The sequence below is a fragment of the Oncorhynchus nerka genome, linkage group LG26 (assembly GCF_034236695.1).
Source record: "Oncorhynchus nerka isolate Pitt River linkage group LG26, Oner_Uvic_2.0, whole genome shotgun sequence".
In the NCBI taxonomy this organism is placed as follows: domain Eukaryota; kingdom Metazoa; phylum Chordata; class Actinopteri; order Salmoniformes; family Salmonidae; genus Oncorhynchus; species Oncorhynchus nerka.
The window spans coordinates 15,345,703-15,373,671 of NC_088421.1; the positions used below are offsets into that span (position 1 = coordinate 15,345,703).

Below are 27,969 nucleotides of genomic sequence, written 5' to 3' on the forward strand. Positions count from 1 at the left end.
ATTCGAGACGTGTAGTCCACTTGTCATTCCAATCTCCTTTGCATTAGCGTAGCCTCTTCTGTAGCCTGTCAACTATGTGTCTGTCTATCCCTGTTCTCTCCTCTCTGCACAGACCATACAAACGCTCCACACCGCGTGGCCGCGGCCACCCTAATCTGGTGGTCCCAGCGCGCACGACCCACGTGGAGTTCCAGGTCTCCGGTAGCCTCTGGAACTGCCGATCTGCGGCCAACAAGGCAGAGTTCATCTCAGCCTATGCCTCCCTCCAGTCCCTCGACTTCTTGGCACTGACGGAAACATGGATCACCACAGATAACACTGCTACTCCTACTGCTCTCTCTTCGTCCGCCCACGTGTTCTCGCACACCCGAGTTTCTGGTCAGCGGGGTGGTGGCACCGGGATCCTCATCTCTCCCAAGTGGTCATTCTCTCTTTCTCCCCTTACCCATCTGTCTATCGCCTCCTTTGAATTCCATGCTGTCACAGTTACCAGCCCTTTCAAGCTTAACATCCTTATCATTTATCGCCCTCCAGGTTCCCTCGGAGAGTTCATCAATGAGCTTGATGCCTTGATATGCTCCTTTCCTGAGGACGGCTCACCTCTCACAGTTCTGGGCGACTTTAACCTCCCCACGTCTACCTTTGACTCATTCCTCTCTGCCTCCTTCTTTCCACTCCTCTCCTCTTTTGACCTCTCCCTCTCACCTTCCCCCTACTCACAAGGCAGGCAATACGCTCGACCTCATCTTTACTAGATGCTGTTCTTCCACTAACCTCATTGCAACTCCCCTCCAAGTCTCCGACCACTACCTTGTATCCTTTTCCCTCTCGCTCTCATCCAACACTTCCCACACTGCCCCTACTCGAATGGTATCGCGCCGTCCCAACCTTCGCTCTCTCTCCCCGCTACTCTCTCCTCTTCCATCCTATCATCTCTTCCCTCTGCTCAAACCTTCTCCAACCTATCTCCTGATTCTGCCTCCTCAACCCTCCTCTCCTCCCTTTCTGCATCCTTTGACTCTCTATGTCCCCTATCCTCCAGGCCGGCTCGGTCCTCCCCTCCCGCTCCGTGGCTCGACGACTCATTGCGAGCTCACAGAACAGGGCTCCGGGCAGCCGAGCGGAAATGGAGGAAAACTCGCCTCCCTGCGGACCTGGCATCCTTTCACTCCCTCCTCTCTACATTTTCCTCTTCTGTCGCTGCTGCTAAAGCCACTTTCTACCACTCTAAATTCCAAGCATCTGCCTCTAACCCTAGGAAGCTCTTTGCCACCTTCTCCTCCCTCCTGAATCCCCCTCCCCCTCCCTCTCTGCAGATGACTTCGTCAACCATTTTGAAAAGAAGGTCGACGACATCCGATCCTCGTTTGCTAAGTCAAACGACACCGCTAGTTCTGCTCACACTGCCCTACCCTGTGCTCTGACCTCTTTCTCCCCTCTCTCTCCAGATGAAATCTCGCGTCTTGTGACGGCCGGCCGCCCAACAACCTGCCCGCTTGACCCTATCCCCTCCTCTCTTCTCCAGACCATTTCCGGAGACCTTCTCCCTTACCTCACCTCGCTCATCAACTCATCCCTGACCGCTGGCTACGTCCCTTCCGTCTTCAAGAGAGCGAGAGTTGCACCCCTTCTGAAAAAACCTACACTCGATCCCTCCGATGTCAACAACTACAGACCAGTATCCCTTCTTTCTTTTCTCTCCAAAACCCTTGAACGTGCCGTCCTTGGCCAGCTCTCCCGCTATCTCTCTCAGAATGACCTTCTTGATCCAAATCAGTCAGGTTTCAAGACTAGTCATTCAACTGAGACTGCTCTTCTCTGTATCACGGAGCGCTCCGCACTGCTAAAGCTAACTCTATCTCCTCTGCTCTCATCCTTCTAGACCTATCGGCTGCCTTCGATACTGTGAACCATCAGATCCTCCTCTCCACCCTCTCCGAGTTGGGCATCTCCGGCGCGGCCCACGCTTGGATTGCGTCCTACCTGACAGGTCGCTCCTACCAGGTGGCGTGGCGAGAATCCGTCTCCTCACCACGTGCTCTCACCACTGGTGTCCCCCAGGGCTCTGTTCTAGGCCCTCTCCTATTCTCGCTATACACCAAGTCACTTGGCTCTGTCATAACCTCACATGGTCTCTCCTATCATTGCTATGCAGACGACACACAATTAATCTTCTCCTTTCCCCCTTCTGATGACCAGGTGGCGAATCGCATCTCTGCATGTCTGGCAGACATATCAGTGTGGATGACGGATCACCACCTCAAGCTGAACCTCGGCAAGACGGAGCTGCTCTTCCTCCCGGGGAAGGACTGCCCGTTCCATGATCTCGCCATCACGGTTGACAACTCCACTGTGTCCTCCTCCCAGAGCGCTAAGAACCTTGGCGTGATCCTGGACAACACCCTGTCGTTCTCAACTAACATCATGGCGGTGGCCCGTTCCTGTAGGTTCATGCTCTACAACATCCGCAGAGTACGACCCTGCCTCACACAGGAAGCGGCGCAGGTCCTAATCCAGGCACTTGTCATCTCCCGTCTGGATTACTGCAACTCGCTGTTGGCTGGGCTCCCTGCCTGTGCCATTAAACCCCTACAACTCATCCAGAACGCCGCAGCCCTTCTGGTGTTCAACCTTCCCAAGTTCTCTCACGTCACCCCGCTCCTCCGCTCTCTCCACTGGCTTCCAGTTGAAGCTCGCATCCGCTACAAGACCATGGTGCTTGCCTACGGAGCTGTGAGGGGAACGGCACCTCAGTACCTCCAGGCTCTGATCAGGCCCTACACCCAAACAAGGGCACTGCATTCATCCACCTCTGGCCTGCTCGCCTCCCTACCACTGAGGAAGTACAGTTCTCGCTCAGCCCAGTCAAAACTGTTCGCTGCTCTGGCTCCCCAATGGTGGAACAAACTCCCTCACGACGCCAGGACAGCGGAGTCAATCACCACCTTCCGGAGACACCTGAAACCCCACCTCTTTAAGGAATACCTAGGATAGGATAAAGTAATCCTTCTCACCCCCCCCCCCCCTTAAAAGATTTAGATGCACTATTGTAAAGTGGCTGCTCCACTGGATGTCATAAGGTGAATGCAACAATTTGTAAGTCGCTCTGGATAAGAGCGTCTGCTAAATGACTTAAATGTAAATGTAAAATGTAATGGAACGGTCATTAAGACTAAGACTAACAGCTTACAGACGGTAGGCAATTAAGGTCACAGTTATGAAAATGTAGGACACTAAAGAGGCCTTTGTACTGTTTCTTAAAAACACCAAAAGAAAGATGCCCAGGGTCCCTGTCCATCTGTGTGAATGTGTATTAGGCATGCTACAAGGAGGCATGAAGACTGCAGATGTTGCCAGGGCAATGAATTGCAATGTCCATACTGTGAGACGACTAAGACAGCACTACAGGGAGAAAGGACAGCTGATCGTCCTCGCAGTGGCAGACCACGTGTAACAACACCTGCACAGGATTGGTACATCCAAACATCACACCTGCGGGACAGGTACAGGATGGCAACAACAACTGCCCGAGTTACACCAGGAATGCACAATCCCTCCATCAGTGCTCAGACTGTCCGCAATAGGCTGAGAGAGGCCGGACAGACAGCTTGTAGGCCTCTTGTAAGGCAGGTCCTCACCAGACATTACCGGCAAATTGTGCCTATGGGCACAAACCCACCGTCGCTGGACCAGACAGGACCGGCAAAAAGTGCTCTTCTGTGACGGTCGCAGTTTTGTCTCACCAGGGGTGATGGTTGGATTCGCGTTTATCGTCGAAGGAATGAGCGTTACACCGAGGCCTGTACTCTGGAGCGGGATCGATTTGGAGGTGGAGGGTCCGTCATGGTCTGGGGCGGTGTGTCACAGCATGATCGGACTGAGCTTGTTGTCATTGCAGGCCATCTCACGCAGTGCGTTACAGGGAAGACATCCTCCTCCCTCACGTGGTACCCTTCTTGCAGGCTCATCATGACATGACCCTCCAGCATGACAATGCCACCAGCCATACTGCTCGTTCTGCGTGATTTCCTGCAAGACAGGAATGTCAGTGTTCTGCCATGGCCAGTGAAGAGCCCAGATCTCAATCCCTTTGAGCACGCCTGGGACCTGTTGGATCGGAAGGTGAGGGCTAGAGCCATTCCCCCCAGAAATGTCCGGTAAATTACAGGTGCCTTGGTGGGAGAGTAGGGTAACATCTCACAGAAAGAACTGGCACAACTGGTGCAGTCCATGAGGAGGAGATGCACTGCAGTACTTAATGCAGCTGGTGGCCACACCAGATACTGACTGTTACTTTTGATTTTGACCTCCCTTTGTTCAGGGACACATTTCTGTTAGTCACATGTCTGTGAACTTGTTCAGTTTATGTCTCAGTTGTTGAATCTTGTTATGTTCATACAAATATTTACACGTGAAGTTTGCTGAAAATAAAAGCAGTTGACAGTAAGAAGACGTTTCTTTTTTTGCTAAGTTTATATCTCAACAGCTATCCACCGCCTCACCCATCAGCTCACAGTCAGCCTCATTACCAGTCGAGCCCCAATGAGCTAACTACAGTGGAGATTAACCAATTAGGTGTTAGCGGCTGGACTACGCTGCGGGCTCAAGCCTGCAGGATTGACTTCCTCCAGTGTTTCATTAGGCCGACCCTGGAGCGGAGCAGAGCTGAGCTGAGCACTGTATAGCCAGGATAAATTAGATTATAAATCAGCAGCTCCCCACTTTACGAGCGTGACGGAAAGTCTATTACAACTTTCATAAGAGGAAGAGAGAGATTGCGTCTGAGAGAAGGGCAAGAGGGGATAAAAAAAGGTGTCTGAGAGAGGAATTTGAAGAAGAGAGACAGCGAGTCAGAGAGGGAGATGAAGGACAGATAAAAGAAAGAATAGGGGTCTCCAAGCCTGGAGTACAGTAGTATTCTATTTGAGCGAAAGTGAGCGGTGAGTGTGTCTCTGCTTGGTGTTTCCGTCTTTAGCCGCTGCCTGCCCAGCGATGCCCACAGCCAGGCAGGAAACATCTGTCTCTATCTGCTGGGTTACAAACACTCCAGCTCCACTCCACTCTGTTATGCATAATTATGTCATGGCCAAAATATCACCTGAACCACTCAATCATTACCGGACTGCCATGATGAGCTGCTACCACACACACACACACACACACACACACACACACACACACACACACACACACACACACACACACACCTGAAATGACCAGTAGTCCCACAACCCCTGAATGCACACAGGCCAGCTGCTGGTCTTAAATATAACTCAATGAAGAATCACACAATCACAGCAACACAGCAGCAGCAGGGCCCCTGGTCTCCCCATGCAGTCCAGAGTAAAACTGATTACCACAATCAGCACAGCATGGCTACTAGTCAATAATATGACTCATAAACTCATCACTCTCTTCTCCTCCTCCCTTGGTCCCTCTTTAAAGGTCCCTATTGCTTCTGCACTCTATCCTTATGTGCCTCTTGTGCCGATAGATCACCCTCCCTCTCTCTTTCTCTTTTACTTGCTCTTGCACTTGCTACCGTCACGTACTGCTCTTCTCAGTGGAAGGGCTTGAAGTGCTATTAAGGCAGGTGGCTTTGCTCCTGTCTATAAGATGGTGTCGGAGTGTAACTTGTCCTGCCCTTTCTTACCCTGACCAGCCTGGCACCAGGCCCTGGCACAACCATACAGTCCTGGTGAGGAACATGGTCCAACTATACATCCTGTGTTAGTGAACTATCTCCTTCTGAAATGAACACCTGCAACCATTGGTAGAGTAAGGACAGGAAGGGAATACATGAATAAAAACAATACTCCCTTCACAGGACAGCGCAAACTGGCTCTAACCAGAATAGAAAGAGAAGTGGGAGGCCCCGGTGCACAACTGAGCAAGAGGACAAGTACATTAGAGTGTCTAGTTTTTAGAAACAGACACTTCACAAGTCCTCAACTGGCAGCTTCATTAAATAGTACCTGCAAAACACCAGTCTCAACATCAACAGTGAAGAGGCGACTCCGGGATGCTGGAGTCACTCTGTCCAGTGTCTGTGTTCTTTTGCCCATCTTAATCTTTTATTTTTATTGTCCAGTCTGAGATATGGCTTTTTCTTTGCTACTCTGCCTAGAAGACCAGCATCTCGGAGTCGCCTCTTCACTGTTGACATTGAGACTAGTGTTTTGCGGGTACTATTTAATGAAGCTGCCAGTTGAGGACTTGTGAGGCATTTTTCGGCAAGACAGATCTTGCGATGGTGGGGGAGTGGCAATCTTTACCAAAGATCACCTTCAGTGCTCGGTTGTCTCCACCAAGTCTGTCCCCAAACAATTTGATTTGCTGGTTTTAAGCATTACACTTTCAAATAGCTCTTTGTTGACTGTTGTTGGGTGTTATCATCCTCCATCAGCACTGGCTTGTACCCAACCTGCCCTAAGCTGCCCATGTCTTTAATGTTGATGATGTGGTTGTTACTGACAAGAAGCAGGTGGCTGAGCTCTTTAATCACCACTTTATTAAGTCAGGATTCCTATTTGACTCAGTGATTCCTCCTTGCCTGTCCAACATTTCCTCATCTCCCACCCCTTCTAATGCAACTATCCCCGATGCTTCTCCCTCTTTTTCCCCTGCCCCGCTACAAAGTTTCTCCCTGCAGGTAGTCACTGAGTCTGAGGTGCTAAAGGAGCTCCTTAAACTTGACCCAAAAAACCATCTGGGTCAGATGGCTTAATTAAACACTTTCGTCTTTAAGGCTGCTGCCCCTATCACCGCCAAGTCTATCTCTCCTTTCTGGGAAGGTTCCCATTGCTTGGATGGCAGCCACAGTTCATCCTTTATTGAAAGGGGGAGATCAAGCTGATCCTAACTGTTATAGGCCTATTTCTATTTTGCCCTGTTCATAAAAAGTGTTGGAAAAACTTGTCTATAATCAACTGACTGGCTTTCTTGATGTCTATAGTATTCTGTCGGGTATGCAATCTGGTTTCCGCTCAGGTTATGGATGTGTCACTGCAACCTTAAAGGTCCTAAATTATGTCACCATTACCCTTGATTCTAAGCAATGTGGTGCTGCTATTTTATTGACTTGGCCAAAGCTTTTGATACGGTAGACCATTCCATTCTTGTTGGCCGGCTAAGGAGTATTGGTGTCTCTGAGGGGTCTTTGGCCTGGTTTGTTAACTACCTCTCTCAAAGAGTGCAGTGTATAAAGCCAAAGCTTTTGATACGGTAGACCATGCCATTCTTGTTGGCCGGCTAAGGAGTATTGGTGTCTCTGAGGGGTCTTTGGCCTGGTTTGTTAACTACCTCTCTCAAAGAGTGCAGTGTATAAAGCCAGAAAATCTGCTGTCTCAGCCACTGCCTGTCACCAAGGGAGTACCCCATGGCTCGATCCTAGCCCCCACGCTCTTCTCAATTTACATGAACAACATAGCTCAGGCAGTAGAAAGCTCTCTCGTCCATTTATATGCAGATGATACAGTCTTATACTCACCTGGCCCCTCCCCGGATTTTGTGTTAAATGCTCTACAACAAAGCTTTCTTAGTGTCCAACAAGCTTTCTCTACCCTTAACCTTGTTCTGAACACCTCCAAAACAAAGGTCATGTGGTTTGGTAAGAAGAATGCCCCTCTCCCCACAGGTGTTATTACTACCTCTGAGGTATGAGGTAGTAGTAGTCACCTCATACAAGGTAGTCGGGGTAGTGACCAGTTAAGGTAGTCACCTCATACAAGTACTTGGGAGTATGACTGGACGGTACACTGTCCTTCTCTCAGCACATATCAAAGCTGCAGGCTAAAGTTAAATCTAGACTTGGTTTCCTCTATCGTAATCGCTCCTCTTTCACCCAAGCTGCCAAAATAACCCTGATTCAGATGACCATCCTACTCATTCTAAATTACGGAGACATCCTTTATAGATCGGCAGGTAAGGGAACTCTTGAGCGGCTAGATGTTCTTTACCATTCGGCCATCAGATTTGCCACCAATGCTCCTTACAGGACACATCACTGTACTCTATACTCCCCTGTAAACTGGTCATCTCTTTATACCCGTCTCAAGACTGACTGGTTGATGCTTATTTATAAAACCCTCTTAGGCCTCACTCCCCCTATCTGAGATATCTACTGCAGCCCTCATCCTCCACATACAACACTCAGTCTGCCAGTCACATTCTGTTAAAGGTCCCTAAAGCACACATCCCTGGGTCGCTCGTCTTTTCAGTTCGCTATAGCTAGCGACTGGAACGAGCTGCAACAAACACTCAAACTGGACAGTTTTATCTCCATCTCTTCATTCAAAGACTCAATCATGGACATTCTTACTGACAGTTGTAGCTGCTTTGTGTGATGTATTGTTGTCTCTACCTTCTTGCCCTTTGTGCTGTTGTCTGTGCCAAATCATGTTTGTACCATGTTTTGTGCTGCTACCATGTTGTGTTGTTACCATGTTGTGTTGCTACCATGTTGTTGTTATGTTGTGTTGCTACCATGCTATGTTGTCATGTGTTGCTGCCTTGCTATGTTTTTGTCTTAGGTCTCTCTTTATGTAGTGCTGTGTTGTCTCTCTTGTCGTGATGTGTGTTTAAAAAAAAATGTCTTCGCAGGAGGCCTTTTGGTAGGCCGTCATTGTAAATAAGAATTTGTTCTTAACTAATTTAAATAAATAAAACAATTAAATAAATAAAAGTAATGATGGACTGTCATTTCTCTTTGCTTATTTGAACTGTTCTTGCCATAATATGGACTTGGTCTTTTACTAAATAGGGCTATCATATGTATAGCACCCATACCTTGTGACAACACAACTGATTGGCTCAAACGCATTAAGAGGAAAGAAATTCCACAATTTAACAATGAACACCTGTTATTTGAAATGCATTCCAGGTGACGACCTCATGAAGCTGGTTGAGAATATAAGGGAAGAATTTCCTCGACAAAGGAATGCCAAGAGTGTGCAAAGGTGTCATCAAAGCAAAGGTTGGCTACTTTGAAGAATCTCTTATTTGTTTAACACTTTTTTGGTTACTACATGATTCCATATGTGTTATTTCATCGTTTTTATGTCTTCACTATTATTCTACAATGTAGAAAATAGTCAAAATAAAGAAAAAAGCTGGAATGAGTAGGAGTGTCCAAACCTTTGACTGGTACTGTATATATATTTACACTGAGTGTACCAAACATTAGGATCAAGCTCTTTCCATGACATACTGTAGACTGACCAGATGCATCCAGGCAAAAGCTATCATCCTGAATTGATGTCACCTGTTAAATCCACTACAATCAGTATAGATGAATGGGAGGAGACAGGTTAAAGAAGGATGTTTTAAATCTTGAGACAATTGAGACATCGATTGTGTATGTGTGCCGTTCAGAGGGTGAATTGGGCAAGACAAACATTTTAAGTGCCTTTGAACGTGGTATGGTAGTATCTGCCAGGCGCACTGGTTTGGCAAGAACTGCAACGCTGCTGGGTATTTCATGATCAACAGTTTCCCATGTGCATCAAGAATGGTCCATCACTCAAAAAACATCCAGTCAACTTGACACAATTGTGAGATGCATTGGAGTCAACAGGGGCCAGCATCCCTGTGGAACGCTTTCGACACCTTGTAGAGTCCATGCCCCGACGCATTGAGGCTGTTCTGAGAACAAAAGGGTGTGCAACTCAATATTAGGAAGGTGTTCCTAATGTTGTGTACATTCAGTGTGTTTGCAATCAGGATGATTGGTGAATGTGTCCAGTATAGCATCTCCACAAGTGATCTATCTATCTGATGTATATCTATATCTTCTAACTCCATGCTATATCATACCTCATAAATATTCATCATAGAGATCTAAATATTCATTCATACAGAGGATCTAAGAGCTTCAAATAACAAGAGAAGAGGTTCTACCATCAAACATAAAATAACTATGTATGAATATGGATAAAAGACCACAGAGCGACTTTAATCTGAGTTGGTCCTTTCATCTGCCGTCATAAATCAATCATGGAGTCAGATTTATTAGATTGGCCTTGGGACGTCCTAAAGTTTACAGTCATGGACACCATGCAGCCAGACTAGCGTAGAGACCCCAATCTGAGTGGCAGACCTCTCTCTCTTTGTGTGGGACCATTGTTTGTTCCTCTGGCTCTTTTGATATTTCCCTTCTTCAGGCTTCTGCCTGGCTTTATTATTAATACAAGAGATCAAAGGGACAACAGCACTGTGTGGAGTGTGTGTCTGACAGACTGCCCCCCCCCCCCCCCACACACACTTGTTTCTTGTTTGATAGTGTAATAGAGTCCTGCCATATCGTCTTGTGTCAAGGTTGTGTCTTGCTTTATTGGATTATTCACGGCTAGCCATACCCAGGCTAGTCATACCCAGGCTAGTCATACCCAGGCTAGCCATACCCAGGCTAGTCATACCCAGGCTAGCCATACCCAGGCTAGTCATACCCAGGCTAGCCATACCCAGGCTAGCCATACCCAGGCTAGCCATACCCAGGCTAGCCATAACCATACCCCCCATACCCAGGCTAGTCAGCCATACCCAGGCTAGTCATACCCAGGCTAGTCATACCCAGACTAACCATACCCAGGCTAGTCATAGCCACCCAGGCTAGTCATACCCAGGCTAGCCATCATACCCAGACCCAGGCTAGTCATACCCAGGCTAGCCATACCCAGGCTAGTCATACCCAGGCTAGCCATACCCAGGCTAGCCATACCCAGGCTAGCCATACCCAGGCTAGTCATACCCAGGCTAGTCATACCCAGACTAACCATACCCAGGCTAGTCATACCCAGGCTAGTCATACCCAGGCTAGTCATACCCAGACTAGTCATACCCAGGCTAGTCATACCCAGGCTAGTCATACCCAGGCTAGTCATACCCAGGCTAGCCATACCCAGGCTAGCCATACCCAGGCTAGCCATACCCAGACTAACCATACCCAGGCTAGTCATACCCAGGCTAGCCATACCCAGGCTAGCCATACCCAGACTAACCATACCCAGGCTAGTCATACCCAGGCTAGCCATACCCAGGCTAGTCATTCCCAGGCTAGCCATACCCAGACTAACCATACCGAGGCTAGCCATACCCAGGCTAGCCATACCCAGGCTAACCATACCCAGGCTAGTCATATCCAGGCTAACCATACTAACCATACCCAGGCTAGCCATACCCAGGCTAGTCAGTCAGCCATACCCAGGCTAGTCATATCCAGGCTAACCATACTAATCATACCCAGGCTAGCCATACCCAGACTAACCATACCCAGGCTAGCCATATCCAGGCTAACCATACCCAGGTTAGCCATACCCAGACTAACCATACCCAGGCTAGCCATATCCAGGCTAACCATACCCAGGCTAGCCATACCCAGGCTAGCCATACCCAGGCTAGCCATACCCAGGCTAGCCATATCCAGGCTAACCATACCCAGGCTAGCCATATCCAGTCTAACCATACCCAGGCTAGCCATACCCAGACTAGTCATACCCAGGCTAGTCATACCCAGGCTAGCCATACCCAGGCTAACCATACCCAGGCTAGCCATACCCAGGCTAGCCATACCCAGGATAACCATACCCAGGCTAACCATACTCAGGCTAGCCATACTCAGGCTAGCCATACCCAGGCTAACCATACCCAGGCTAGCCATACCCAGGCTAGTCATACCCAGGCTAGTCATACCCAGGCTAACCATACCCAGGCTAACCATACCCAGGCTAGTCATACCCAGGCTAGTCATACCCAGGCTAGTCATACCCAGGCTAGTCATACCCAGGCTAACCATACCCAGGCTAACCATACCCAGGCTAACCATACCCAGGCTAGTCATACCCAGGCTAACCATACCCAGGCTAGTCATACCCAGGCTAACCATACCCAGGCTAGTCATACCCAGACTAACCATACCCAGGCTAGCCATATCCAGGCTAACCATACCCAGGCTAGCCATACCCAGGCTAGCCATACCCAGGCTAGCCATACCCAGGCTAGCCATATCCAGGCTAACCATACCCAGGCTAGCCATATCCAGGCTAACCATACCCAGGCTAGCCATACCCAGACTAGTCATACCCAGGCTAGTCATACCCAGGCTAGCCATACCCAGGCTAACCATACCCAGGCTAGCCATACCCAGGCTAGCCATACCCAGGATAACCATACCCAGGCTAACCATACTCAGGCTAGCCATACTCAGGCTAGCCATACCCAGGCTAACCATACCCAGGCTAGCCATACCCAGGCTAGTCATACCCAGGCTAACCATACCCAGGCTAGTCATACCCAGGCTAACCATACCCAGGCTAGTCATACCCAGGCTAGTCATACCCAGGCTAGTCATACCCAGGCTAACCATACCCAGGCTAACCATACCCAGGCTAACCATACCCAGGCTAGTCATACCCAGGCTAACCATACCCAGGCTAGTCATACCCAGGCTAACCATACCCAGGCTAGTCATACCCAGGCTAACCATACCCAGGCTAACCATACCCAGGCTAGTCATGTTTGGACTTTTTTTTTTACCCCCTTTTTCTCCCCAATTTCATGGTGTCCAATTGTTAGTAGCTACTATCTTGTCTCATCGCTACAATGAAGGTCGAAAGTCATGCGTCCTCCGATACACAACCCAACAAGCTGCACTGCTTCTTAATACAGCGCGCATCCAACCCAGTAGCCAGCCGCACCAATGTGTCGGAGGAAACACCATGCACCTGGCGACCTTGCGTAGTGTGCACTGTGTCCGGCACGCCACAGTAGTCGCTGGTGTGTGATGAGACAAGGATATCCCTACCGGCCAAACCCTCCCTAACCCGGACGACTCTAGGCCAATTGTGCGTCGCTCCACAGACCTCCCGGTCGCGGCCGGTTGCGACAGAGCCTGGGCGCGAACCCAGAGTCTCTGGTGGCACAGCCCTTAACCACTGCGTCACCCGGGAGGCCTTGTTCAGTCCTTTTGAAGAACTCACTATGGTGAACTTTTTTAGATGTTGAGTGCAGTGCCACACGCCCATGGACCAGCTTAGCTCAGATGGTTGTTGGAAAGGGACTGAAAGCAAATGGAGCAGACTGATTGTAGCTCAGAGGAGTGTGAATGTGGGACCCTGATCATGGGGACACTAGGGTGAGGAGCAGTACATGGCCATCGGGACACTGATCATGGGGACACTAGGGTGAGGAGCAGTCATACATGGCCATCGGGACACTGATCATGAGGACACTAGGGTGAGGAGCAGCCATACATGGCCATCGGGACACTGATCATGAGGACACTAGGGTGAGGAGCAGTCATACATGGCCATCGGGACACTGATCATGGGAACACTAGGGTGAGGAGCAGTCATACATGGCCATCGGGACACTGATCATGAGGACACTAGGGTGAGGAGCAGTCATACATGGCCATCGGGACACTGATCATGAGGACACTAGGGTGAGGAGCAGTCATACATGGCCATCGGGACACTGATCATGGGGACACTAGGGTGAGGAGCAGTCATACATGGCCATCGGGACACTGATCATGGGGACACTAGGGTGAGGAGCAGTCATACATGGCCATCGGGACACTGATCATGGGGACACTAGGGTGAGGAGCAGTCATACATGGCCATCGGGACACTGATCATGGGGACACTAGGGTGAGGAGCAGTCATACATGGCCATCGGGACACTGATCATGAGGACACTAGGGTGAGGAGCAGTCGTACATGGCCATCGGGACACTGATCATGGGGACACTAGGGTGAGGAGCAGTCGTACATGGCATCGGGCCATGGCTATCCTTGCTGTCCCCAGTCCACCTGGCCGTGCTGCTGCTCCAGTTTCAACTGTTCTGCCTGCGGCTATGGAATCCTGACCTGTTTACCGGACGTGCTACCTGTCCCAGACCTATTATTTGACCATGCTGGTCATTTATGAACATTTGAATATCTTGGCCATGTTCTGTTATAATCTCCACCCGGCACAGCCAGAAGAGGACTGGCCACCCCTCATAGCCTGGTTCCTCTCTAGCTTTCTTCCTAGGTTTTGGCCTTTCTAGGGAGTTTTTCCTAGCCAACGTGCTTCAACACCTGCATTGCTTGCTGTTTGGGGTTTTAGGCTGGATTTCTGTACAGCACTTTGGGATATCAGCTGATGTACGAAGGGCTATATAAATACATTTAATTTGATTTGATCGGGACACTGATCATGGGGACACTAGGGTGAGGAGCAGTCATACATGGCCATCGGGACACTGATCATGGGGACACTAGGGTGAGGAGCAGCCATACATGGCCATCGGGACACTGATCATGAGGACACTAGGGTGAGGAGCAGCCATACATGGCCATCGGGACACTGATCATGGGGACACTAGGGTGAGGAGCAGTCATACATGGCCATCGGGACACTGATCATGGGGACACTAGGGTGAGGAGCAGCCATACATGGCCATCGGGACACTGATCATGGGGACACTAGGGTGAGGAGCAGTCATACATGGCCATCGGGACACTGATCATGGGGACACTAGGGTGAGGAGCCGTCATACATGGCCATCGGGACACTGATCATGGGGACACTAGGGTGAGGAGCAGTCATACATGGCCATCGGGACACTGATCATGGGGACACTAGGGTGAGGAGCAGTCATACATGGCCATCGGGACACTGATCATGAGGACACTAGGGTGAGGAGCAGTCATACATGGCCATCGGGACACTGATCATGGGGACACTAGGGTGAGGAGCAGTCATACATGGCCATCGGGACACTGATCATGGGGACACTAGGGTGAGGAGCAGTCATACATGGCCATCGGGACACTGGCGCCACAACATCACAAGACGACCCAAAAAAGGACTAGTGGGTTTGAAACTAACCTAACAACAACGTTAGTCAAATGTTCCTCTAATGCTTTAACCCCAATGGCTTCCATAGGTTTAACCTCCAGCTCATCTGCACATTTTATAATGTGTTTAGATTCCACCCAATCTATCATGTCTCATAGAATTTGTCATTAAGACTTCTAAAATATGAAAATGTTGTTGATGGAAGCCTTCTCGATGTTGCTTTGAAAGTGAGGAAAAATAAGGAGCAACAAAGGCTCTTTGTTGAACCAGAACATGTGAAATGGTAAAAGAGAAATAGTCCTCCTCTCTGATGACTCCATCACCACAACATCAAGTCCAGATTCACCACATCAACCATGGAAGCAGAACGGATCTCAAAGCCCCTCCTGAAGTAGCAGACCATGGCTCTGTTTCAATAGCCACACTACTATTAACACTACTATACACAACACTTAGACCACACCCACCCAGGCAGGAAGTAGAACGGATCTCAAAGCCCCTCCTGAAGTAGCAGACCATGGCTCTGTTTCAATAGCCACACTACTATTAACACTACTATACACAACACTTAGACCACACCCACCCAGGCAGGAAGTAGAACGGATCTCAAAGCCCCTCCTGAAGTAGCAGACCATGGCTCTGTTTCAATAGCCACACTACTATCAACACTACTATACCATCTACTTCAAATGATGTCACGTATTGGCCATGAATTCTAAGTGGGATGCTAGTATGGACATTGGGACCACAGGAGGTTGGTGACACCTTAATTGGGTAGGATGGACTTGTGGTAATGGCTGGAGAGGAATAGGTGGAATGGTATCAAATACACCAAACACATGGTTTCCATTATTATGAGCCGTCCTCCCCTCAGCAGCCAGGTCCTGCAGTCCATGTCCACTGGAGACGAAGTCCACTTAGACCACACCCACCCAGGCAGGAAGTAGAACCACTCCTGTACCACTCATTCAGGGACACTATGGGAATGTCATCCTTCCTAGTTCTTCAAAAGCTAAAGCTCTGAGAAACACACAGATCAGACACAAGCTATATTGATATTGAACTTGAAGAGAAGTACCTGCACTTGTAGAATAGATAAATGCATCTCAGGGAATGTTTTGCTGGACCTCTCTCTACATGGTCAACACCTTCATAGAGCTCAGCCTCAACCGTGAAAACATCAACAATGTTTCCTCCAGTGAGCCGCTGAGACAGTTATTACAGCTGGGTGCCTCGGTGCAATAAAGTGGTATTTGTTGGTGCAGCAGGCTTTTATGATAAGACTGGACTGATTGAGGATAGGGCTCTGTGATAGAGGATAGATTGGGAAGATAGAGTCATAATTCTCTGAACAGATGGACCCAGCTCCTGAGACCATAGGGAGAATTGACCAATAAATACACACCTGTATGTGCACACACACACACACACACACACACACACACACACACACTAAGGAAGGCAGGCAATGAGGCAGGCATGCGGCATGCACGCACACAAACACACACGGACAGAGCTGGACACACACAGATGGACAGTGCAGGACACACACATTTCATCAGGGCTGGGCGTTTAATAAGGGAGCAGATGCCATGAAAATAGACCCAGGAAAGAACCAAAGGCTATCACTCGCTACTAATGATCCTGAACATGACAGATGCATTCCTCTGCTTGACACTTCTCAACACCTCTCATCTCATCCATATGGAGCACCCATATGCACAGTCACACCACACATGCATCACAGTGTACACAGGTGTACATCCACAACAAGCTCCACAAACCTTCACATCTCAATCTTTTAACACGCTCCTCACATGAGACCCAACATAATGTACCTTTCAAGGAGATAACAAAATGACGGTCCCTGGCTTGGATTCTGAACACATACACCTTTACATAGTCAGTCCATTTCGACACAGGGGACGAAGGAAAGAGAGATGGAGGAACGAGGTACGCATCCAACTGGAATAGGGTGTGTAGGAGCTGGAGCCCAAATCTCCCCCCATCATCATCATCATCATCACCTCAGAGTTGGCATACCATCAGTTACACCCTCCAGCTCTCTGACATATCAGTCAACATCCTCATTCCTCACCACAACAGCAGTATCCAAGCTCCGATCACCCACATCACACAGAGAATTCACCAGCAGGGCAGTTCTCCCCTGATTCTCTTTCTCCTCCCAGCAATCAACACAGCAAAATCATTCTGGATCAGTTCCCTGGGAGAATCACTCACACAAGACCCTGAACATCATTCCCACTTCGCCTGATTCCCAGCAGCATCGCTCTCACATACACCGCTTTCATCCTCTATCATTTCTCTTAGCGCCGCCCCCGTGAGACAGACCCTCTCCGATATCCACCCCCCAACCCCACTTCATCCACCCTACCGCTCTGAGACCCCTCTCCCGGTCTCCAACTCATCCACCCAGCAGACAGGTAGAAAGGATGGGAAAAGAGCCGTCTACTGTACGCACGCTGACGATCCTCTCCGAGGTGCCCCCTCGGGAGACAGTGGTCCCGTTGAGTCCCACCAGAGAGGGCAGTGTCTGGGACATCCAGTTGGTCACCATGGCCATGGTGCTGAGCACCGCCCCGATCTTCAGCAGCGGCACACTCATTTTGCCTGTCCCCCCACCTCCACACCGCTCCGTGCTCCTCAGCCCCTACCGTCCCTCTGCCCTGCACTCTTCCACCCCACTCTGCCTGCCTGCACCGGGACCAGTTAGTCAGCCAGGCAGGAGCAGAGAACCAGGCGGACAGGCAGTTAGCCAGAGACACAGCCCCAGCACGGTGGCTCTCTGCTCAGCCCAGGGAAGAAACTAGAGCAGCTCTGATAACCACAGACCCAGGCTTAGTCAGTCAGTCAGCCAGCGGTAGAACCAAAGAGCGGGGCAGAGGACAGGAGCTCACATCCAGCAGCAGCATCACACTGGGTTTATCTCTCTGAGAGCAACTGCCTGCCAGAGCCTCTCTCTCCCTCACTCGCTCTCTCTCAAGATACAGAGCTGCTCATTGGCTGCCTCCCTCTCTCGTCCCCTCCCTTAGTGGCCTCTCTCTCTCTCTCTCTCTCTCCCCTCCCCTCCCTAGCTGCCTCTCTCTCTCCCTTTCTCCTCCAAGGCTGCCTCTCTCTCTCCTCTCCTCCCCAGCTGCCTCTCTCTCTCTCTCCTCCAAGGCTGCCTCTCTCTCTCTCTTTCTCCTCCAAGGCTGCCTCTCTCTCTCTCCTCCCCCTTAGCTGGCTCTCTCTCTCTCTCCTCCAAGGCTGCCTTCCTCTCTACTCCCTGGCTGCCTCCCTCTCTCTCCCCTCCCTGGCTGCCTCCCTCTCTCGTTCCCTCCCTGGCTGCCTTCCTCTCTCTCTCCCTCCCCCTAGCTGGCTCTCTCGCTCTCTCCTCCCCCTAGCTGCCTCCTCTCTCTCTCTCTCTCCCTCCAAGGCTGCCTGCCTCTCTACTCTGGCTCCCCTCTCTCTCTCTCCTCCCCTCTCTCTCTCCCTAGCTGGCTCTCCAAGGCTGCCTCTCTCTCTCTCTCCTCCAAGGCTGCCTCTCTCTCTCTCTCTCCAAGGCTGTCTCTCTCTCTCCTCCAAGGCTGCCTGCCTCTCTACTCCCTGGCTGCCCCTCTCTCTCTCTCTCTCTCTCTCTCTCTCTCTCCCTAGCTGGCTCTCCAAGGCTGCCTCTCTCTCTCTCTCCAAGGCTGCCTCTCTCTCTCTCTCCTCCAAGGCTGTCTCTCTCTCTCCTCCAAGGCTGCCTGCCTCTCTACTCCCTGGCTGCCCCTCTCTCTCTCTCTCTCCTCCAAGGCTGCCTCTCTCTCTCTCTCCTCCAAGGCTGCCTCTCTCTCTCTCTCCTCCAAGGCTGCCTCTCTCTCTCTCTCCTCCAAGGCTGTCTCTGCCTCCTGGCTGCCTCCCTCTCTCTCGTTTCCTCCCTGGCTGCCTCTCTCTCTCTCTCCTCCAAGGCTGCCTTCCTCTCTACTCCCTGGCTGCCTCTCTCTCTCTCTCTTCCCTCCCCTGGCTGCCTCCAAGGCTCTCTCTCTCTCTCTCCCTGGCTGCCTCCCTCTCTCCAAGGCTGTCTCTCTCTCCCTCCAAGGCTGCCTCCTCTCTCCTCTCTCTCTCGTTTCCTCCCTGGCTGCCTCTCTCTCTCTCTCCTCCAAGGCTGCCTTCCTCTCTACTCCCTGGCTGCCTCCCTCTCTCTCGTTCCCTCCCTGGCTGCCTCCCTCTCTCTCGTTCCCTCCCTGGCTGCCTCCCTCTCTCTCGTTCCCTCCCTGGCTGCCTTCCTCTCTACTCCCTGGCTGTCAGCGTCTCCTCCCTTACTCCAGCCTTTCTTTATATGCTTTACGTCCCTCCTTTCTTTTTAATCTCTCCCTCTCTTTCATGCCTTCTATCGCAGTTCTCTCCTGACTCTTTAGCGTGTTCATTGAAAAGCACACAGTCACAGAGAGAGACGATGACACTGTAGAGGGAGGCTGCAAGGGTATGTAGATGAGTGCAGACAAGACAGGACAGGACATTCAGTGTTCAACACCATGACTGTGTTGGGTTCCATTACTCTGTCCATCTCACAGCTAGCCTGCAGCCTGTTCAGAGGCATCACCTCATATACATCCCCCTCTCTACTCAGATGGACTGGAGGAGGAGGAGGAAGATACAAGCAGGGTGGGTATTAATGAGGAAGATGAGAGAGAGGAAGAAGAGGGAGAGGAGGAGAAGGAGCAGGCTGCGTGGTGAGGGTATAATGAAGAAGAGGATGAGGGTGAGGAAGAAGAGGCAAGCAGGGTGGGTATTAATGAGGAAGAGGAGGGAGAGGAAGAAGAGGAGGAAGACGACGAGGTGGGTATTAATGTGGAAATAAGTGGAAGAGGCTGCATGGTGAGATGGACATAAGGAGGAAGAGGAGAAAAATTAGGGAGAGGATGAGGTATAAGTAAGCATTCTTGGCATGGTATTAATGAGGAAGAGGAGGAGTGAGTACGCAGGATGTGTGGGATGGGTATTAATGAGGAAGAGGAATGAGGTGTTCCAGCCCACAGCTCCTCTTCTCCTCTTCTCTTCTCCTGACAGCCCATCAGTTACCCCTCCTGACTCTTCCTTAATCACCCTGTAATATGCACTCTCAACCGCTACAGCCCCTCTCGCCACTGCACACACACACACACACACACACACACACACACTATCTTTTAACTCAAGCTGAACGAACCCCTCTCTCAAAGTACTGGCCATGCGAGGAGCGTTCAGTGTGGACCTAACTAACTAAACGAGTTGATGAAATAGAAAGTTAATCAATAATAGGGAGGTAATTATAGAAGTGGAGAAAATTGGAAGCCTAATGGATCCGACTGTGAAATGAAGTAGGAATTAAGAGGCTTTTCATGGAGCAAAATGGCTGCCATGTCGTGCATCACCCAGGTGGATGCTACAGAGTGGGGGTGGTAGAGTGAGTATGTGGAAACCATGCAAAGCAGTTGATTATCATTGTCATCAGGTGGTGGTTGTTATCATCATTACTTTCTCTTGTTCTTGTGAAAGTGTTTCTTGAACCAGGAAATAGTGTCATGTTTCAGAACTTCTGCTTACTCTGCCCATAGAAGATGGTGTCAATTTACCCTGTAGGGATTATGCATCAGCATCAAATGACCCTCTAAAACAGCAGCCACTCATAATGATGACAGACTGCCTGGGTGTGACAGTATGCCCATGTCATCTCCTCTCCTCTTTGTGTATGGTGACTGATTGATCTTGTCAGACAAGCCTCTCCTATCCAGATACCGACACTGGGCAGGGGCTGGGTTGGGGCTGGATGGATTGTGAGTGATATGGGGTTTGCTGTGTAGGGCCATGGGTTGACATGTTATGAGAGGAGACAGCTTGCTGAGCTCCATCCAAGACATGTCAGGCCTCCTCAACTCACCTGCTTGCTCTCTCTCTCCCACTCTGCCTCTCCAGCCTATTTCTGTGACAAGGCTGCCCTCAAGTGACCAGTAGGAGCATTACAGCTGTTCAGCTCACGCCCATTTGCTTGAGGCCAATCAGCCTTTGACATTTACTGCCTCGCTGGTGTTAACCCGATGGTGGTGACACACGATTGTCACAGTTTAGTATCATGATGGCATGTCAAGGAATAATTGAGTCACACATCCTCTCTTTACAATAATCTGTTGTAATGGTTCTATATTCACTATGCTTTCCCTTCTAGGCTGTCGTATGACGCATTTATACATGTAGCTAGATTATTCACAGATCACACACACACACACACACACACACACCACACACACACACACACACACACACACACATACCCTGGATATGAAAGAGTAAAAGATCACAGCAAAGCAGACAGAAGTACCCCTAGTCTAGTTGAACCTGAGTATGAGTGGGCTGGGAATTGCCAGGGACCTCACAATACGATATTATCCTGATATGGCGACTGGTAGCCTAGAGGTTAGAGTGTTGGGCCAGGAACACAACGGTTGCTATACGAAGTAAAAAACACATTTCCATTTCATACATTATAATACATTGTACATGTGTGGAACAGGACTAATGTAAGCACCCATATTATCCTGATATGGCGACTGGTAGCCTAGAGGTTAGAGTGTTGGGCCAGGAACCCAACGGTTGCTAGTTCAAATCCTTGAGCAGATAGGGTAAAAAAATCTGTTTATGTGCCCTTGAGAAAGGCACTTAATCCTAATGGTTGCTGTTGATAATGGTTCATGCTGGCTGTGAGCCCACTGTCTCAGGGATATGTAAAAAACACATTTCCATTTCATACATGCATATAATACACACTTGTACATGTGTGGAACAGGACTAATGTAAGCACCCATTACATTATCATTACTTAGGTGCCGATACGATATGTATGTGATTCGATACTGCGATTTTATTGTGATTTGATGTTCCAAAAATATTGCTCACTATGTGCAGACAGTGGCGGTCGGTGCCGTTTATGATGAGGGAGGACGAATTTAAATGTTCTTATGAGCATGGCCTTATTTCTATTACAGCATATTGGATAACTGTCATTCATACTTCACCCAGCTCAATGTAACATGGATAGGCTTAGGCTACTACATGTAGGCGCACAGGTCCAGAGAAATCAGAGTAATGAAGGTGACAGACAGTGACACATTCAATACCGGCTTGCACACTCTTGCCTGCATCTAGCTGATCTAGGTTGTAATCATTAGTCCAACAGTTGCAGATGAGAGTTTCTATTGGACATATTCAGGTATGTTTATTCCCGTTTTGTTCCGTTTGCTTCCGTTTAAGAAAGGCTTTTCAACAGAATCGGCAGAATGAATACACCCCTGATCAATGTAGCCTATATATACTTTGAACAAACATATAAAAAGCAACACGTAACAATTTCAAAGATTTGACTGAGTTACAGTTTATTTAACCTGTTGAGTGTAGGGGGCAGTATTTTGATGTTTGGATGAAAAACATACCCAAATTAAACTGCCTATTTCTCAGGCCCAGAAGCTAGAATATGCATATATATGCAGATTAGGATAGAAAACACTCTAAAGTTTCAAAAACTGGCAAAAATATTGTCTGTGAGTATAACAGAACTGATATTGCAGGCGAAAACCTGAGGAAAATCCAACTAGGAAGTGCCTCTTATTTTGAAAGCTCCCTGTTCCATTGCATGCCTTCCCTTCATTTAAAGGGATATCAACCAGATTCCTTTTCCTATGGCTTCCACATGGTCTGAACAGTCTTTAGACATAGATTCAGGCTTTATTCTGAAAAATTAGCGAGAAAGATCACATCGTGTCATTGGATGGCTGGGTGCCAGCAGCGTTTTGCATGCTACAACAGAGTTGAAAAAGCTAAGGTCCGGTTGAAATATGATCAATTATATATTGTAAAAACAACCTGAGGATTGATTTAAAAAAACGTTTGACATGTTTCTACGAACTTTACGGATACTATTTGGAATTTTCGTCTGCCCCCTCGTGACTGCTTGAGCCTGTGGATTTCTGAACATAACACAAAATTAAACATTTTTAGTAATTTAATTTGAATTTGGCGCTCTGCAATTCAGTGGATGTTGACGGGATGGGTGCATCAAGAAGAAAAGGAAATCAGTCAATTTAAATAACTGAATTGGGCCCTAATCTATGGATTTCACATGACTGAGAATACAGATATGCATCTGTTGGTCACAGATACCTTTAAAAAAAGGTTCTGGATCAGAAGATAGGGTTGTGGATCAGAAAACCAGTCAGTATCTGGTGTGACCACCATGTCCCTCATGCAGCGCGACACAGCTCCTTCATATAGAATTAATCAGGCTGTTGATTGTGGATTCCTCTTCAATGGCAGTGTGAAGTTTCTGGATATTGGCGGGAAATGGAACAGGCTGTCGCACACATAAATCCACAGCATCCTAAACATGCTCAATGGATGACATGTCTGGTGAGTATGCAGACCATGGAAAAACTGGGACATGTTTCAGCTTCCAGGAATTGTGTACAGATCCTTGCGACATGGGGCCGTGCATAATTACGCTGAAACACGAGGTGATGGCGGCGAATGAATGGCACGACAATGGGCCTCAGGATCTCATAGCGGTATCTCTGTGCATTCAAATCGATAAAATGCAATTGTGTTCGTTATCCGTAGCTTATGCCTGCCTATACCGTAACCCCAACACCACCATGGGGCACTCTGTTCACAACGTTGACATCAGCAAACCGCTCGCCCACACGATGCCATACAAGCTGTCTGCCTTCTGGCCGGTACAGTTGAAACGCAGGATTAATTCGTGTAGAGCACCCTTCTCCAGTGTGCCTGTGGCCATCGAAGGTGAGCATTTGCCCACTGAAGTCGGTTATGACGCTGAACTGCAGAGTCAGGGGAAGACCCTGGTGAGGACGGCGAGCATACAGTTTCTGACAGTTTGTGCAGAAATTATTTGTTTGTGCACGACCACAGTTTCATCAGCTGTCCGGGTGGCTGGTCACAGACGATCTCGCAGATGAAGAAACCGGATGTGGAGGTCCTGGGCTGGACTGGTTACATGTGGTCTAAGGTTGTGAGGCTGGTTGGACGTACTGCCAAATTCTCTAAAACAACGTTGGAGGCATCTTATTGTAGAGAAATTAACTTTCAATTATCTGGCAACAGCTCTGGTGGACATTGCTGCAGTCAGCAGTCAGCAGGCCAATTGCATGCGCCCTCAAAACTTAAGGCATTGTGTTGTCTGACAGAACTACACATTTTAGAGTGCTTTTGGATCATCTTGGCAAAGGATAAATGTTCTCTAACAGCGATGTAAACAAGTTTGTGCATAAAATTTGAGAGAAATAAGCTTTTTGTGCTTGTCTAAAAATTTGGGGATCTTTTATTTCAGCTCATGAAACATGGGACCAACGCTTTACATGTTGCGTTTATATTTTTGTTCAGTATAATTCCTTCTCTCCTCCTCTCACCTTTTCCTTTCGCTTGTGGACTTCAGTGCACAATACAACAGCTGTTTGTGAACACCTTGACAAGCCAAACGTTCCTATCATAACCGCAACACACAGACTTCATCGTTGCCACCATATTAATGTCATAGTCAACATAGCTACTAGAACTAACACATTAGTAAACCCGCTACAATCATACAGTACAGCAAGCAGTTTAGCAGTTAAACTGGCGGGCCCCGGTGGCAGGTCTTAGAAGAGTTCCATTGTTGGAAAGCCATAGCCAGCTAGCTAACAAAGCAACCCTCTGTTTGAACCGTGTGTTTGAGTTGGCTTAACTAGATAGTTACATTCGCTAGCCAAGTAAGTGAAAGTGAAAGTAAAAAATATATACTATGAAATAAGGCTCTCTCTCTCTCTTGCTTCTCCTGTTCAACTATTGTCTTTCTCTGTCTTTGAGTGAACTACATTTTATGGATTGCAGTGCTAGCTAGCTGTAGCTTATGCTTTCAGTACTAGATTAATTTTCTGATCCTTTGATTAGGTGGACAACATATCAGTTCATGCTGAAGAGCTCTGATAGGTTGAAGGATGTCCTCCGGAAGTTATCATAATTACTGTGTAAGTCTATGGAAGGGGGTGAGAACCATGAGCCTCCTAGGTTTTGTATTGAAGTCAATGTACCCAGAGGAGGACAGGAGCTAACTGTCCTCTGGCTACACCATGGTGCTACCATACAGAGTGCTGCTGAGGCTACCGTAGACCTTCATTACTAATCAATTATTTGGTGACATGTGATTATAATTAATATATTTTTATCAAAACAGTTGAACTTTTCTGATAATCACTGAGGAGGATGGTCATCCCCTTCCTCCTCTGAGGAGCCTCCACTGGCTGCAGAGAGAGAAGAGAGAGCATGATAAAATGAGTTTATCAATAACGTAAATAAAAGTGCTGAAAACATGTTGGCTCACTATTTGAAAATAGTTTTGGGGTTAAGTATTGTGTGTAATACAGCATGTGTAAGCAACACATCATACATGTGTTAGTGTCCATGGCCACCGGATGGCAGCAAAAGGTTTAAAGAGATGATTTAAATAAAGAGACAAATGTATCACTGACAACCATGCAACACAGTATCTCACCTTGTGATACTAGTACATGTTTCTACAGAACGGATCTACCGAATCACTACTGATCTCTAGTTTGTAAGACAGATATGCAAGATGAACTAGACACAGTTTTGGGGGAAGCAAGATTTACTGGGAACATAATAACATCTGCCATATCTATTAGAGGAGAATCAATGTATTTCAGTAAACCCACTGTCAGACTAAATTTTGCACTAGTATTATCCGACAAGCTTTAAGAAAATATTGTCTCGCGTCTGGAGTACTGCAACTCGCTGTTGGCTGGGCTGCCCGCTTGTGCCATCGAACCCTTGCGACTTATATAGTAGAACTCCACAGCCCGCCTGGTGTTCAACCTTCCCAAGTTCTCCCATGTCACCCCACTCCTCCACACACTCCACTGGATTCCAGTCAAAGCTCGCATCCTCTACAAGACCATGGTACTTGCCTACGGAGCAGCAAGAGGAACTGCCCCTCCCTACCTTCAGGCTATGCTACACCCCAACCCGAGTACCCTGATTCTGCCACCTCTTGTCTCTTGGGCAGTTCCCGCTCAGCCCAGTCTAAGCTCTTCTCTTTCCTGGCACCCTAATGGTGGAACCAGCTTCATCCTGAGAGTCCCTGCCCATCTTCCAAAAACATAAAACATCTGATACTCTACCTCTTCAAAGAGTATATTAAACAATCCCACAACCCCCCAGGTCGGGACAAAATGCCTTTTGTAAACTAACACTTGCACCATTCTGACAGCCCATCCCACCCATCTCTCCATTTCTCTACGCTCCTTCTCCTTTTCTCTCTTTCTCTACTCTCCTCCATTTCTCTCCATTTCTCTACGCTCCTTCCCTCCCCCTTGCCTGGCTACCCAAACTTCTTTTCTAGGCCAAACGCCACACCTCACTGATTTCAGTTTCTTCTCCACAATGAGTCTGGATTTATGAGTACCTACCTTTCTTCTCCACAATTCTGGATATGAGTACTAGAACGCAAACACATTCTAAGCATTCTGATTGGTCCCATAAACCGATGGATTGGGTCAGAGCCAGAACACACGTGGGTAAAGCGATGTTTGAAAAATCTGTCATTGGCTTTGATACTCTGATTGGTAAGAGATGATCCAATCGCTGATGACATTGGTTTGTACAGCACCCATGATTTTGACGTCAGCACAAACGGCTTCAACTATGGCAGTCTCAGACTGAAGGACAGTATGTAGCAAACATAGAGCAGAGGAATAATTATATTTGAGTCGTCAGGCAATCCCCCCTCTCGCCCACTCTCTCCCTTCCTGTCTCCCTCTGCCCTGTGGCCATGGTGAAATGGCATCACATCTCTGCATTCTACTTGTGTCCTGTAGGCCTCTCATTCCTTCTATTTCTGTCCAGAGCTCTTAAACTCTCATTAATGATATTAACCATATTCTCTCACATCCACAAATACATGTCTGCATACATACTGTACATATCACTACAGCCAACTCACATCTTTTGAATTCTTCCCACATGCAACAAGACTAAATAGGGTGATACACATCTAATGAAAAATTCCATTGTAGTCGTTGCCCATGGCGATTTCCTATAAAGAGCATTTTTAATCAGTTCCTACTGTGAGAATGCCCACCAACAACAAGAAATGGCAGTCTCTGTGTATTGCCCATGGAGGGCAGCAAAGCACTGCTGAGCCCCGAGCTATAAACTGTCTGAGACAACAACACTCAATACTGCCTCGCTGCGGATTAGACTGCAGACAACTGCATCGACCCCACGTATTGACACATGCACCATGAACACAGCTTCTGTCCAGCTCCACTCTCTGTCAGTCATAGCTTGAATATCACCTCACACTTTTGTTGAAACAAACTCAATCCAAGCAACAGTACTAGATACCAAGGCCTTGTCCAAAATGGTATCCTATTCCCCATGGGCCTTGATCAAAAGTAATGCACAATTTAAAAAATAGGGTGCCATTTGGCCACATCCCAAGACTCATTACCACAGCTAACAGCTGCAGTATAGCTAAGAGCTAGTCCTACTGTGTAAGATATGAATGGTTTCATTCTAAGAATACTGCCTATTTATTATGAGTCATAATGCTTTCGATGAGATCACAGCCATGGAGGTCCACTAGCCTTCCTAGGAAATCACGATCAGCATCAGTCCAAACTAAGCATGATCTCATTTCCATGGCAATGGTTTCAAATGGCATGAATATGGCCAAAGTTCAGAGAGGATGGCATGCTTGGTGAGTTAAGACGGAGTGGATAGTGAACTATCCCTATGGGGTTAACAACCATGGCATTTAAAACCACACAGGGACCACAAGGGGACCATGCTTACATGCATCATGCATTGACCCCTGCAACCACATCATATTAAACTCATTCAATAATGCAAGCAGCGAAGGAAGTGCAGTCATGTCACACGTAGACCGCAAAGCATCAACTGATATGATATGACAAGACATTGTATGCAGCTGACATGTCGACCATACATTTAACGTGTATGTATGTATGTATGTATGTATGTATGTATGTATGTATGTATGTATGTATGTACGTACAGTGGGGAGAACAAGTATTTGATACA

At 48.3% G+C, this 27,969-nt stretch overlaps 1 protein-coding gene across 3 annotated transcripts in view; it reads right to left on the reverse strand.

Moving 5' to 3' along the window:
• LOC115123965 (noelin-2-like) overlaps nt 1–27,969 on the reverse strand; it is a 165,002-nt gene that overhangs the window by 94,528 nt on the left and 42,505 nt on the right. Inside the window, exon 1 of one of the 3 annotated variants that reach the window (XM_065010146.1) lies at nt 17,324–17,848. The exons of the other annotated variants lie outside the window; for them this stretch is intronic. Coding sequence (XP_064866218.1) covers nt 17,324–17,467 — 144 coding nt within the window. The 5' untranslated portion in view covers nt 17,468–17,848. Of the gene's footprint in view, nt 1–17,323; nt 17,849–27,969 lie in introns of those variants that run through there. 3 annotated transcript variants of the gene reach the window in all.